At 41.0% G+C, this 15,186-nt stretch overlaps 2 protein-coding genes across 3 annotated transcripts in view; both read right to left on the bottom strand.

Annotated features, from left to right (window-relative positions):
• Positions 1–290: 290 nt before the first annotated feature.
• On the bottom strand, positions 291–3,296 carry TIMM13 (translocase of inner mitochondrial membrane 13). The gene is made up of 3 exons (XM_023942800.2): positions 1,775–3,296; positions 1,563–1,631; positions 291–1,487 (listed from the first exon to the last, which is right to left on the bottom strand). The coding sequence occupies exons 1-3, from the start codon at positions 1,898–1,900 to the stop codon at positions 1,389–1,391; spliced, it is 294 nt and encodes a 97-aa protein (XP_023798568.2). The 5' UTR covers positions 1,901–3,296; the 3' UTR covers positions 291–1,388.
• The window catches only part of LMNB2 (lamin B2), a 38,942-nt gene continuing 27,051 nt past the window's right edge, over positions 3,296–15,186 (bottom strand). The window contains exons 6-12 of one of the 2 annotated variants that reach the window (XM_086862835.1): positions 13,916–14,041; positions 13,497–13,717; positions 12,616–12,907; positions 12,020–12,127; positions 11,084–11,203; positions 9,593–9,694; positions 3,296–8,487 (exon numbers count right to left, since the gene is read on the bottom strand). In XM_086862835.1, coding sequence (XP_086718961.1) covers positions 8,446–8,487; positions 9,593–9,694; positions 11,084–11,203; positions 12,020–12,127; positions 12,616–12,907; positions 13,497–13,717; positions 13,916–14,041 — 1,011 coding nt within the window. In that variant the 3' untranslated portion in view covers positions 3,296–8,445. Of the gene's footprint in view, positions 9,463–9,592; positions 9,695–11,083; positions 11,204–12,019; positions 12,128–12,615; positions 12,908–13,496; positions 13,718–13,915; positions 14,042–15,186 lie in introns of both variants that reach the window. The other variant, XM_086862836.1, reaches the window with a different exon arrangement.

Here is a 15,186-nt window from a genome sequence, read left to right as displayed (position 1 = left end):
TCATACCTCTTCATACCCCTAACCTCTTCCTCATTTTTGGTGCATTAAGCTCTGCATCTGGGCATTGCAAGAGGTTTCTTCCATCCCAACCCAGTTGGCAGCAAGATCCAAAACTTTCCCAGACAGAGCACCAGCTAGGTGGAAGACCTGGCTTCCAGGCATGGCTCAGTTTCAGATGGGTTCATATTCATGGCTGGAACACCTGTAAGATGAAATGGGACTGCTGCACAGCCAGTGCCAAAAAATTTACACAGCCATAAAGAAAAGTAAAAAGCCCCCGTAAGCAAACATGTCTGAAAGCACTTTATTTTCAAGTAGTCATTCTGACAGACTGGAAACTCCAGTTTCAGTAAGACCAAATACCCAAATAACTCCTTGTGGTTTATGTTATGTGAGAACACTTTAGGTTCTATCAATGTCCTAGCAGGTATGAACATGTCATTCTTCCCGTCTGTCCCTGTGTCCAGCAAACTATGAAATTTTTCATAAAATACAGAAGAGCTTCAAAAGAAAGGATTTTAAAAAACTCACTAGATGGGCACTGTTAATCTCCAACACTCTCCTCTTCCAGCTGTTGTACCCACTGCTGACCATGCAGCATGAACCCACCATTTCAGGAGCAGTGTGTAAGCAGAAAACAACAGAGCTGTGCCCCAAAGCAGACCCACATCCCCTATTGCAGACATGCTCCTCCAACAAAAATATTATGCTTAGGATGTAAGCTCCAAGTTGGAACATCTGTGCCAGAGCCAAAGCAGAAACTAGAGAGTATCACAGCCACACAACACACTATTCTATAAAGAATGTAAGCACTTCCCAACCCTGTTCATCCCCAGCTGTGCTCATAAAACTATTTGTGAAACTGTCCTTCTCCCCAACACTACAAGTCAAAGCCTATGAGCCCAAAGATAGCCCCAGATAATGCTATACAGATATACAGGATGAAAGAGCCAAGGTGGCTTGTGGATAATATTCTAGCAGCTTTCCACTAATGAAAAGGGACTACCTTATGGATGGGTCCATGCTGGAATCCTGAGCAAGGGTACTGTGTTGCTGGCTTGGCTTAACCCTTGTTTTCCACAGAAGGCTCCCTGCCTGTTGCAACCTTTACAGCAGGGATTTATCCATTGATATAATGCCTTGGGCCAGTCTGGACACTTGGGAAGTGCAAGAAGTAAACCAAGCAGCTCATGGGAAAAAAAAATAAAAAATCACTCTCTCCTGGAGCTGGTGCTAATAAAAGCCAATGGATGCAAAAGGTTCAGCGAGGTTTTATTGCTCTGCCACAGCAGGGGCTGAGAAGGCTGCAGGATTCACCCCTAACCACCTGGACTGGCCGCTCGTCCCTTCCCCACATGGTCCCTTCTCGGCCTGGAGGCTGGCTGGCGTCACATATTGGCTCTCTCCCGCTGCAGACGAGAATTGTAGGCTCGCGAAACTGTGTTCCAGGAGTCCATGTACCGGTCCATGCACATGGCGATGCACTTCTGCGGGACACAGAGCCTCAGAGGCAGCCCCGAGCTAGGGGCCCGCGGGTCCCCACTTCTCCCGCCCGTCCTCACCTGCTCGGAGTTGTCCAGGGCGCCGCCTGGCTTCCCGATGCACTTCCGAAAGCACTTGTCCGTCATCCGCTGCGGAGAAGAGCCCGTGAGCGGGACTGCGGCCCGAGGGCTTCGGCCGCAGCCACCGCCCCTGCTGCAAGGGGAGCGAGGCGGCCTGGCCGTCACCCGCGACCCGCACTGGGACCGGCCCCGGCCCCGCCGCCCTTTCTGACCTGCAAGAGCTCCTGTGCGTTGGCCACGGCGATCTGCACTTTCACCTGCTCCATGATGAGTCCCGGGTCCAGCTTCCCCCCGCCGCCTCCTCCGGAGCCGAAGTCGGAGCCGAAGCCGCTCTCCATGCCCAGAGTCACCGCGGCCGGGGCCCCTGTGCTGCCGGAGGGAGAAATGGCGGCGTCCGGGACTGCGGTTCCCAGCGGGCCCCGCGCCGCCTCCGCCTCCGCGCCGGGCGGGACTGAGCGCAACGCTCCCGTCCGCGGGCCGCCTCAGCGGGGCCGGTCCACGCCGTCCCCGGCCCAGGGGTGCCCGTCCCGCCGCCGCTCGTGGCCCGTGTCCCCGAGCGCTGGTGTCACCGCCGACCGCGGAGGAGGCGGCCCCGAGCGAGCTCCCAAGGGACTCCCCGAGGCCGAGCCGGGCCCCTGTCAGATAACAGCGTTGGAGTACCAGGGTTCAGCGCAGCCCCACGAACTGAGGCAACGGGAAGGGGCTTTAAACGGGGATCACCAGACACAAACGCTGCCCAGCTACACCCCGTAGTGAAACACCAGCTCTGCTGGGATCGCCGCAGAGAGAAACTGCCCTTTGGGTTCTTTCTGGAATTCATCCTTCTGTTCTTCGAGGCTTCTCTCTGCCTTACCTGACTCGGGTGAGAGGCCCATGCCCTCAAAGCTTGCCTCAACTCCGTTACACTTCCTTCATCAAGTAAGAATGCTGTGAGACGAGGTAGAAGTAAACGGGAGAGGACAACACTATGAAGTTCTTTTTCATGGGTGAGATGTGATGTGCAGGTAGGAGATTGCATGAGAGGAGGGGATTACTGGGTACAACAGCAGAACTAAAGCCAAAACTGCTCATCTTCACTAGCCCGAGTCCACACTCAAGAGTATTGCAAACCATATTGTCCTGTCTTTGGATCTGCCCACTTCAAACAGAAGCCATTCCTACCACCCTACAAAAGCATCATCAGCTAGTGCTAAGGATGGGGCAGCCACCTAAGATATTATTTTAAAATGGGTATGGACTCAAAAGTGGGCTGGGAGCTAAGCCAGGCTGGCAAATGTGTCAGCTCATGGCAATGCTTCTGTCCATCCCTAGGAATCCATCCCTGCCAGGGATGGTACCTGATCTCGTTCTTATTTAGCATCAAGTAGGTTAAATCGAAAACCCCCTTCACTGCAGTGGTGATGAGAAAGCAAGGGAAGGTTTATCTGCTCCAGCTCCTAATTTTCTTCCCCCTCCTTTTCTTGGTACTGATCAGAGAGGATAGCATGTTGCACCAGAACTCCTTCATGTTTAAGGAAAGCATTCATTTGCTTCTGGAGCGCATCCCATGATCCCTGTTGGGAAACACCCAACGATCCCTGCTGGAACACACTCTGTGATTCAGCTGGATCACTGTTAGGAGCTCAGACATCAGCTCTTTGTGTCCTCTCTCCAAATGTAACATCTTCCTTGGATGAATAATCTCAAACAGCCCACATGACCTGTGTGTTGGGCAATAGACAGAAGGAAACCAATAAAATGCAAAACATTTATTCAAGTGTGTTGTACAAAAAGTTTCCAGTCATAAAATGTATATTACAAATCATTGAAAAAGACAAGACATTTGGCATGCATATTCTAAAAAGAAAAAAAAACAAACCACTTTGAAATGATAAAGTCTAGGTTATGATGTAGTTTTTCTAAGTTTTAAGTGAACACTTTCATTGTTTTGTTTTTGTGTTTCTGTTAACAACCTTTTTCATAATTCTCTATTTAAAAAACTTGAACCTTCCAAAAACATGTCTGCAGCAGCTGACTGGAGGTGGTTACTGCAGTGCCCTCAAGCCAGACCTATCTAAATCAAAATTTTATTAAAAAAAATATAAAAATAAAAACCACAATTCAAGTCACAAGGCATCACTGCTATGAAAATAAAATATCAACTGTATTTTGTGCCCAAATGGAAAACATTTTGTCTAAAACTTGCTCAAAATAGATTATTGCTTGTAATTTTAGTGTAATGATCTGGGTAGCTGAATATACAGTAACATCTGCATTACCAAGATGGACTTGTCACTTCAGTAATAGCTAACTAGAAAATCTGGAAGTTCAGTAAGTAACTTCTTATTTTCTGTAACTCCAAGTCAATTCACTGCTTGTGCTATTCTGAATGGAGGCTTTCACATCTTTTTCACTCTAGACCTTAGCATTTCAAGAAAGGCATTATGTTTACAAATAATAATTGCATGTAAATATGATCTTGTATAAAAAAAACCAACAAACAACTTTAAATAATTTTAAACTGGTTTAAAGCTAAGCATATTGAAGGACAAATAAAAATTCTGTTTCCCAGGCCATTTTAAATGAGAAAACAATCTCTCCAATATAATTTGTTCTGACATTCAGATAAAACAGTGCTTTGAAAAATGCAATCACTGTCTCACCTTCCGCTCACTGGTTCACAAGGCTTTGCTCACACAGAGCTTGGACCCAACAGTATCAATAAAATGCAGGACCAAATATGGATATGTCTTTGTTTAGCAATAAGACTTTCAAAAGAAGATAGAGAAAGAAGAGATAGAATGGTTTAACAATGAAGACATGAGAGAAGTGGCTACAAGAGATCTAGAACATACACCATGCATGTTTTCCTGCATCATCAAAACCTGTCTGATGTGCATAAAAGTAATAGATTCTCCAAGGTCCTGGGGTGTAGAGAGGATTTTTACACATCTCTTCTAACCTGCAACCTCTGTTCAGGTTGTAGTTAAACACCCTTTATAGAGGATGAGCATTAAAAAAGAAAAAAAGAAGTGTATAAAACCCAGTAAGATCCCTGAATGGAACATGAAGTGTCTCATTGCCTGAGGACAGGCACCACACATAGTGATCTCCTTTCACACTGCAGCACAATTCCCACACTACTGTCAGCTTGCACATATGCTCAGCTGGCTTTTACATCACAGGAAGCAGATATTTGTATTATTCCTGAGACTTTTGGTTCCTACTACAAACACAGACTATGCAGCCAACTGTCCATCTAATGGCAACACAGAGCTGAAGACAAGTGAGCAACATGTCAGTGCAAATGATTGCTTCTGTCAGAGCCAAGCTGGAGCCCCATGTAGACATAAAGAGACCTGCTGGGAAATAGAGCTGGGAAGCAATAAGGGGAACAGGAAATACAGCTGTGCAGCAGCAAAAGAATCACAGGAAATGCAGATGTGCAGGAACAAGGGAATCCCAGCCACTCCACTCCTTGGAGTATATCATTGCAGTGCAACAGTTAAAGGAACAAATGCAGAAGCAAGGAAAAGTGGCATGAAGTGACTGTGCAAAGGACTCTGAGGCCACAACTCACTCCAGAAGGCAGCACACTCCTGACAGGTCTGCAACTGGATGGACTTATTCTGAGACAAGTATTTTCATGTGGCATGAGCTTAGGAGGAGGCAGGATGTGCTTACTGTATTTTATATTATATTCAGTTATGAGCTACACATAGGAAAAACTATTTACTATTTCATCCAGAGCAAGGTGATATTTCTGGAATAAGAACATCCATATGGATAGTTATGCTCAAGTAACTACTCTGATAAAAGCTTCATTTCCCTCATCAGAGACACCTTAAAATAATTTTTCTCCTGACAAGTCAAATCTATTTCTCCTTCAAGTTTATGCCAGGTACCAGCACTGGAATAGAACTGCTGTTCATGCTCTAATTTTGTCAAGACTGGTTCAATATGCAGGATCAAAGAGGAAAAGAGGGCAAGGAGACACTGGATTTTATTTGAACAAAAAGCTTTAAATATCCTGAAAATGGAAAGAAATCTTGGAAAGACAGGAAAAAAAAAAAAAAAAAAAAGAAATCATGCATTTTGGCCTGGTAAAGCCACAAAACTGCCTCCCAGTCTGGCTAGCACAGGGCCATTAGACTAAAGCTCAACATCAAAAGCAAGAGGCCGGGACGGTGGCTGGAGAAGGTAACACAAAAACTAAAGTACATGGAATACAGTAGTTCTTCTCTGTCTTGTAATTTACAGCCAGGAGTTATTATCATATTTGTAGTAGCCTATTAAAAAGCACTGTGGTAACAGAATCATCCACACTCAGACTTGGCTTCTCCCACAGTGTCAATCACACATTATATGACCTTTATATACCTAAACATGGTCCTGGAGAATCAAATAAACTGTTTCCAAAATTAAAGGATACAGTTCCAATTCTAAGGACAAATTCTGGAGACTGTTACTCAAGGGCACAGTGCTCATTACAAGAGATCTGCAAGCACCAGTTCTTAAGAATGCAAGAAGATACATTCCCCATACAGTAGCTGAAGAAAAATATGGCTCAGGTAGCAAGAGGTTTTTCTTCATTTGAGCTGCCTTTCTGAGGCCATTCTTTACAAGAAACAAACAAAAAACCACCCAAAAAATGTAAATTAACTACTCATTCACTGCTTTAGTATTTAAGATCACAAAATAATCTTAAATTTACAGGACAATCTTAAAGGAATAAGCAGTCTTAAAACTGGCCCATGTAAAAAATAAAAAAAATATCGATTTTTAGGGAAAAAGCAAAAAGCTCTCAAACACTATGTCAGTATATTATAGAAGCTGTGGGTCAGAAAGGGAAATGGTGTCCAGTGGTTGGAAGGTGTGTTGCAAAAATAACTTTACATTGATTGCATTAATTTGCATAACAACAAATTTAGAAAAGGTAATTGTAACAGTATGTCTGAGAAACATAATTTCACTAGATACATCTTACAGAGAGAGAGAGACATGATTTACTACATATTTAACCTACTCAAGCAGAGTGGGAAAATTACATTAGAAAGATGGCCATCATCAATGCAGTTATCCCATCAGCCCAAACAGCCAAATCTTCATCCTGTTTTTTTTGTAATGGGTCTTCCAATAATGGATTAAAACATAATTCTAAATGTCCATTAGCTTAACTTCAGCAACTCAGTCATCCCACTCAAAGAGAGAAAAGTAGCATCTTTGATTTATTTTTAGATGGCAAAATAAATCCTGAGGCTTAAAGCCCCTTTTGTTCCCACCCTGCTTGCATAACAAAGCCATCAGTCAGAGCCACTATAAACTGACTTTCTAGGTTATATCTGTCAGTCATGATACTGTTCAGAGAACATAATGTCCGAAAGCCACCGAAAACATCCAAACCTTGTCACTTTTCTGATGAGTCTTAGCTATTTGAATGACAAGATCAGAGTTCAAGAGTGCAGGTAAAAACAGGATTCTATGCTGGAATCAAATGGTATCCAAATTTTGTATCCAAACTACTAAGTTTGTTTTTCAACTAGTAGTTGAAAAAACATTTGCATTTTTTGGAGCAGTCAAGTAAATTTCCTCATGCTTAAAGATGAATACTAACCCTTATGGGACTCAGTTACCTCTAGAGAAATGCAGTGGCAGAAACTTTAAGCTAAATGGACACTGTCAGATAAAAAATGCATCCTACTAAAATAAAAATCACCTGCTTCCCATACAACATACTTTTTATATAAAACACTATTCTCCCTTCACTGCTTGTTAGACTTTGCCTTGAGCACTCTAATGTTGCTTACATACTTAATAGAGGCAGATCCTTTGAACTGTTTAGAAGTCAGTAAACTATTTCTGCTCTATTTTGCAAATATTGCTCCTTAGGATACCTGACAATGCCCCTTTGAACCTAAGAGAAGTATGAACAAACTATATCTAGCTCTGATTAAAAAGGACAACATTTACATGGGATAACCTTTAAAATCCCCAGTATTTGTAACTGCCAAAAGTATAAATATGTTTTACATCTAAAATCTTAATCAAATATTTTTAAAGCTGAATAAGTCAAAATGATTAAATCATAAATACTGAATATCATAATTTGTGTCCATGATTTAACTTGTGACAATGGCAAAATCCCCTAAAAATCAAACAGTTTGAACTCTGGGTTGGACATTTCCAACTTAGGATGGTGTGCATATTTAAGAAGCAGAACCCACCATTCTCCATCTTCTGAAATGATGACATGGAGCTCAGGTGTGACAGACCCAGATGTTTTACTATTGGACTGTCAAACATTGGAGAAAGACACAATGGCAAGGTCCTGAGTCAAAAATGCCTAAAACGAAGCTTCCATGTGACATTGCAATTGCGAAACAGCACTTTGAATGAATCTGTGATCTAATTTTCCTAAGCTGGGAATTGCTGATGATTCCAGGCAAAATACTAGCATTTCTACAACTGTGGAGGAAACACTCTGTGAATCTCTCCCAGGGCCCTGTAGATGAACACACTTCATTAAACTTTTTTCTGGGGGTATTATACTGGTTATATATGTAATTATAGATTTACCGTACACTCAAGGAGTCTCATCTCATTTTAGCTAAAAATCTCTTTTCTGCTTTAAATTTCTAAGTAAGACTTAAATTCTGTATGGGGAAAAATACTGCATTCTAATATAGTGTTTCAATAAAGAGGGAAAAATAAAGAAATCTATTAAAAATCCTGGAAGTTTTGTTCAGTAAAGTTTTTTTTTCATATAAAAATGTACCAAGGAGAAAACTTCAACGAAATAGGTGATGCATATAAAAATAGTTTTCAGTGGCTCTGGAAGGAAAAAATAAAAATTAAAAGGAAATAAATGAAGGGGGAAAAGCGCAAATAATAGTTTCTTCTTTTTTCACATCACTGAGCATCCTCTAGAGGTTGTTCTGGGATCACCCTAAAATAAAATAGACAGAGTTGAATTCAGTTCTTACCAGCTATTCAGATTGCAAGCCTAGACTCTGATTATCATCTCAGTTCCAAAAGCACTTTTTTAGTAGTTTAGTTACATTAAGGGAACATCACTACATAAGAGGAAGTAGAGCACATGCCCTACTCTGCTGCCAGGACTGACACACTGCTCCTCTGGCTGTGATTTCCTGCAATGGCTTGCCTGGTTAGTCTCCACATTTCCAACAGTGATACAGATGACAAATGAAAATTGTGATGCCATTAGCTCAAGACCAGCCAGTTCCTTTATTTCAAATGCTGATTCCATTTCAGAGAGATATCTACTGCATAGCTTCTTTTTTGGGTAAGAGCAATCAGTTGTTTTATACTACAAATACACTTCTCATTCCTTGGGACCAAAAAAGCTTTGAGAACACAATTGCATACCTGCACAGAATGGGTTATTTGTGAAAAGAGGTACTAACAGCCATTGATGAGAAGAACAAATCCCTTGAGTTTCAAATCTAAAATATTTTCTGGTATCATCTATATGCCTTTCACCTTTTTTTGCTCTGTCAACTGCTGGTTGCTTATTTCACATTATTAGGCTAAAGGTTATCATAACATACAGGTGGTACTATTAAGAAAAACCGAGTTTATTTCCAGTGTAGAAGGTATAGTGTATCAGAAAATAAACCAATAAGCTGAAGCTTGCAGCAAGAGAAGCACCCTCATTCCTGGTTTTCAGTCATTATCTGGAAATCTGCTACCAGCAAGAATGTTCCAGCTCTGTTGCACAGAGCAGCAGATACTGGGAGGAACACTGCTTGCTAATGCTACAAATGCATGATCTGAAGCACAGATAATCCTGAGATGGCATCAGCCACTGCCTGGGCTGTACCAGGATAGATCTCAGCAGCAATTTCTGGCAGCACTGCTCACATTGTCCTCTCTTGGTGCACTGCAATGTTGCAAGCAACCACTGGAAGAAAGGACAGGGAAGCTCAGAGCTGACTAAAGTTGAAGTGGGATGCCCCCCCACCCCACAATCTTATGCCCAACCGATCCAAATGATGAGGTGCAAGTTAAACATCTGGTCTGCATCTGATTACCTGCTGGTTGAAAAGTTCTTCCTCTCCATATTCTGTTTCATCTTCTTCCTCTTCATTCTCTCGCACGACTACTGATTTAGTAACACTTCTCACTGCAACTTCCTACACAAAATGACAGATAAGGAGATAGCCAAGACTCTCTCCCTTAAGTTTTTGCTATACAATCAATATAATATCCTTATTAAATTTTGGAGAGTTTAAAGCAATTTGGCCTAGATTTAACACTAGCTATGTAAGCAAATACTGGCAATCTCCTGCATACCACAACATCATTCCTATTTCTGCATACTAAACAACATGGTAATGTAATTAAGCCACTTTAATTTTCTTTCATTACACTGGGATTTAAGAGGAAGCAGACATGTTTCAGGTGAACGGTAGTCAATTTTACATACAGTCACAACAGACACAGATAGATGCTGAGATACAGCGTAATGTGAGATACTAAACTTTCTCAGAATGATTACACAACATAAAGAATATTCCAATTTCTAGTAAATATTCAATTTTAATTGCATATGTTGGTTATCAGTATGGTCTTACAAGGCAGGCACTAAAGAGAATTCTAAAACCCCAGGAAGCTTCCTTTATTACTAAATTATTTTTAACACTTCTTAATAGTAAGAAATTCTTCTGCCTACTTGCACCATAGAAATCACAGGTGAAAATCTCTAATTGTGGAAAATGTTGCCCTTAACATACACTCCTAAGCAGGGATACTAAAAGTAACCATAGTGAAAACAGACATGGATTTGAATTTTTTTCAGATACTAGTTTGACCACACGGTTCGAATACTGAGAGTGTTAGCTTTCTATTTGTACAAATTATCCCCCTCCTACCTCATCCTGCAAAGTTCTTCCAGAACTGCCAGCAAGAAAGGCAACACAAAAACTGATACAACTGTTGTCTGCTTTCTTTTCCTACTGCTATCAGATTGCTGGGATAATGGCATGGTTATGACTAACAGCCAAGGCACGACTTTCCCTTGCAAAAGTCATCTGCAGGAATGGTTTTAAAAAAATTAACTGTGGGCAGATGTAGGACAATGCAGAATGCTCAGGAACATCTGCCAAATGAGAACTTATGCTTCTAACATGGAAAGGACAACTATCTTTCTACATTAATGTTTACGTTGCACCTCAGAACATCACAGGAACTATATAACGGAAGTATGAATTGCCAGAAATGCTTCTTTTCTTTGTCTCATGTGTAAGTATATACTCAAATTCCAAACAAATTCTCTACTAGCAGGGTATTCTTCTAAAATAGGAAAAAAGTGTCTATGGGCATAACCATGATGATCACAGTTTTCAAAAATATCTCAAAAATGTCAGAGATATGTACAGAAACCTAATTATTTTACTGTTATAAACTGTCATATTAGAAGACAACAGCAGAGAGCTTACAATCAGGATTTTGTCAATGTGTCATGTCACCTCACCCTCAGATTAAGAGTTTGGGAGACAACCCAGACCATGGACACAGCTTACCTCTCCTTCAGAGTTTACGAGGTAAGTGCGGATATTTCCACCAGTGCCCCAGCTGCCTTGATTCTTCCACACGAGAACAGAAGGGGGACTATGAGATACACCTGCATCTGCACCCCAGATCTAGAGAGAACAACAATCTGTAATTAGCTATTTATCCAATTTTTTCTTTTAAATAAACATATCCCTTTAATTCTCCTACATCTCTCTACATACTAAATTTCTTTTCTGAATTCAAATGGCAGTTTTACCCTACCTTTAGCTACACTTGTAGTAAGGTATTAAAAAAAAAATCTAATACTGCAGTCATGAATTCCTTTCTGAACAAATTTCTCCTACCACTGTCTCAATAACCATACTGTATGGAGCAAAGGCAAAAAGCAGCATGTAGTGTATCAACTTGATCTTTTATATGTATCTGAACAATTGATACTTAACCAGAAATAGCTGAAAGTGATTAAAAATTAAAATACATTTGTTTCTTCCTAAAAGAACATCTGTTGCAGTCTAAAAATAAAATGCAAAATTATTGAAAAGCTGCTGTTTTACCACAGTTAATGCTGAGAATGTCCAGTCTTAACTACAGTCTACTAGTCTGAATGAATGCTCTGAACTGCTCCAAATTTTTTAAGAGGTTGAGCAGGATTAGGGTTCTAAACCTGGGCAAAGGTGTTTGGAAACAAATAGTCCTTAACTAATCCCCCAAAATACCTTTTTCTTCAACTTTCTCTGTGCCCAAAAAAATGGTCTTAACTACTGAAGTACTAATGTAGAAATTAATTTTTTGTTTTGCATTTTTATAACTGAAATCCTGGTTCTGTAGAGTGAGACCCATTAACCCAAAAGTTACACACCAAATCAGGCTGTACCAGACTTCAAGATTTCCAATTGCCACAGCATCAAAGAATATGTTGTTGACATACTGTAAATATAACTTACTGTAACGGTCTGCCCAGCTCTGAGGACATACTTAGGAGTGAATTTGTAAGCAATTTCATCTCCATCTCCAATTTGTCTTTTCAGTCTCCAGTTACCCAAAGACTGATCCTAATGGAGAGTCAGAAGGTTATTCAGAGTGAACAAAACACAACAAACAGGCATCAGAGTATGGGTCTTTGTTATTAAAATAATGGGAATACAAATTTATTTATATGGTTGTTAGACATTTGCATTCTACCTTGAAAGTATTTGCCTATATCCAGTCAGAGTCTGAAAGTCTAAATCCCATAAGGTCATTCAGCAAAATTTTAAAAGATATCCATTTCACACTACAAAGTTCTGCTAGACACCAGGCTGTTTCTGTGAGAAATGCCCCAGCACACATTTACACATTTGGGACACAAATTCTCTTCCTGCAGCATGTTAGCCCATCATTATGTTCAACTTTTCAAAGCCACCATTAATTCCTGCAGGATGCTGCACCTTGAGATGCTGCTCCTGCTCTCCACATGGCTGCACCTACTCATGCTGCAAAGGGCTGTGTATCATCTCAATTTAGCTCCTCCTTGTTTTCTATGAGTTCTGCTGATGCTCACCTTCTCCGAGTTGTTCTTAAGCTGAACATATTTGCCCTCCAGGTCTATTTCTTCTATGCTGATACTTCCTGTTGCTGAAGCTTGCTGGGACATTTGAAAGCTACTGCTACTACTGCTGCCACTGATACTTCCAGTGCCGATCCCACTTGTTCCACTGCCAGAAAGCTCCTCTGCTTCAATACGTTTTCTCTTGCCTCGGGAAGAGCGAACAATTGAAGCGCTGCTGCTGCTGCTGCTGGAGGTAGCCCGAGAGACTGTGACACGGGAGGAGGGACTTGGAGAGAGCTTCAACCTTAACACAACCAAGAAAGCATTTTAATTAACTCACCCAGAGAACCACTTACAAAGCTACAATATCCTCAAATAACCAGACTGTAATGTGTGCCGAGGCTGACAGCATCCTAACTCTGTATGTCAAGAGGACTGCACACATGAGGAGGAGTGGGCTACCCATCCCTAAGGAATGTTCTCACAGTATGACCATGTGACATGGAAAGCAGTGCTATTGAGAGCAACACAGATCACTTAACCCCTCCCTCCAGTACAGGTACTACTAAACACACTACTCTTGGGCCTCATGATTTAAAACCACAGAAGTACAAGCTCTTAAGGAAAAAGATGATATGAAGACCAAGCACAGAATGATATATATTGTAAGCAATCATTATACTCCAAAACCATTACAAAAACCCAAAATAAGGACAGTATTCAGTTAAGAACAAGTGCTCCATGCATGTGTTCATGCAACAACATTGTGGTGTGAAGCCAGTATAACTTCAGGGGAAGGAAATCTGGGCATTCCTGCTCAAGTGGTAAAAAAGTGCGAGAAGTGAAAATAACACTTGTGAGTCTTTAGAAAAGAAAGTGGAATCTTTACGCACCTTTCCTCTTCTCCTTCCAGGAGTTTTCGGTAAGCACTAATCTCCATGTCCAGTGCTAATTTAACATCAAGCAGTTCTTGGTACTCCGTAAGCTGAAGCTGCATCTGGTCCCTCATGTCAGTCATTTCCTTCTCCTTTGCATCCAGCATCTTCCTAAACTTCTCCCGCTCACCAGCCATCATTTCTTCCAGTTCTCGAATGCGATCTTCTGCTGCACTGGCCTAGGCACACAGCACAAGAAAAAGCCCACCTGGCATCCATACAGGTCCACTCAAAAAGTTAAAACCCTTCTCCATCCCAAATGAACATAACAAAGATTTCTCCATGTAAAGTTCAGAAAATATGAAGGGTCAGAAATGTTAATACATTCACACAAAACAGCTGTGTGTTTGAGATGAAAGCAAATTTAGTCCCTTTACCTGTTTCTGAAGACCAGAAAGCTGGTAGCTGAGAGCTTCTATCCTCATGCGAGCCTCCTTCAGCTCCTCCCGAGCTGCACCAGCAGCTTTGTCATTTTGGTCAGAGGACAATTTGGCATTCTCCAGCTGGAAAGTAAGTTTTACACAGCTTACTTGTACTGAGTTAGAAATCTTGCAATATCCTTTTAGTAAAAAAGTAGCAAGTATTTAATTTTAAAAAAATTTAAATGGTCTGGTAAGTTTAGGATAGGAACTGCATAACATTAAGGAATGCCCTAAGGACCAAAAGAAAATCTATTTCTATGGGATTTGCTTATGCTGTTAAAAAATTACTCTATTAGCCCTTCCATTATAAAAGCAACCTCAGTTTCCAAAAAATTGACCACATGCTCTGCTTGCTTGTCCTAAGGCAAATCACACTGGGTGACAGCAAAGTCTGCCCACCTAATTCATGTCCTAGTTAAACAGTCCCCTGGATGCCCAGAGACTAATTCAATAAAATATTCCATGGGTATTATGTCTCTGCCAGCTATGTGCAACTCAGGAACTTCCTCAAACAGAGACAATATTTTGCTCCTTACTATCTCTCAGTGGATTTCTGAGGCAGGAATTTGTCTCTGGTTTTTGAATTTTTGGGGCAATGACTTTAGCTCTATGTTAGAGAATAACACTTTTTGTTTCTTCTCAGTCTGGGCATTCTCACTGGACATTTACTGTCCCTGCTCCTACTGAAAAAACAATAAACAATCATTCCTCATTCACCTTGCTATATATCCTTTATCAGACATCCAATGTATCTTTCACTTCTCTCAATGCATGTCTTTTCCAGATGAAGTTTTTTTTTTTTTTTAAAATATTCTCATGGATGACTTGTTTCCCACTCTAAATTGTCTGTCAGTCTGTTCTGTATTAGTCTGTAGTACCTTTGCAAGAAACAATAAAACTACCTGTGGCACTCCAGATGACATCCTGTCCCCAAGGCAAAACAATGGGTTTGGTTTTCTTCTCTTTCCTTAATAGTTGCCAATATGCATTTTGTTTCTAATGTTTTGTTAAATTCACCTAGCGAACAAGCTTAATTTCTAGTAGTTAATTTTAACCAAAACAGAGATAGCAAAACCAGAACTCTTATAAGGTAAGTTTCATGAAAGCAGAGAGCTAGAAAATGTATCTTTTGCATGCCTTAGAGCTGAACTTCAACAATTTTGCCACACCATGGAATCCACTCAAAAACTAAACCAATCCAATTGTAAGAACAGTTAGAGGCAGAA

Source organism: Cyanistes caeruleus, chromosome 25, assembly GCF_971803275.1.
Source record: "Cyanistes caeruleus chromosome 25, bCyaCae1.hap1.1, whole genome shotgun sequence".
Taxonomy (NCBI): Eukaryota; Metazoa; Chordata; class Aves; order Passeriformes; family Paridae; genus Cyanistes; species Cyanistes caeruleus.
This window is presented reverse-complemented; position numbering and strand designations above follow the sequence as displayed.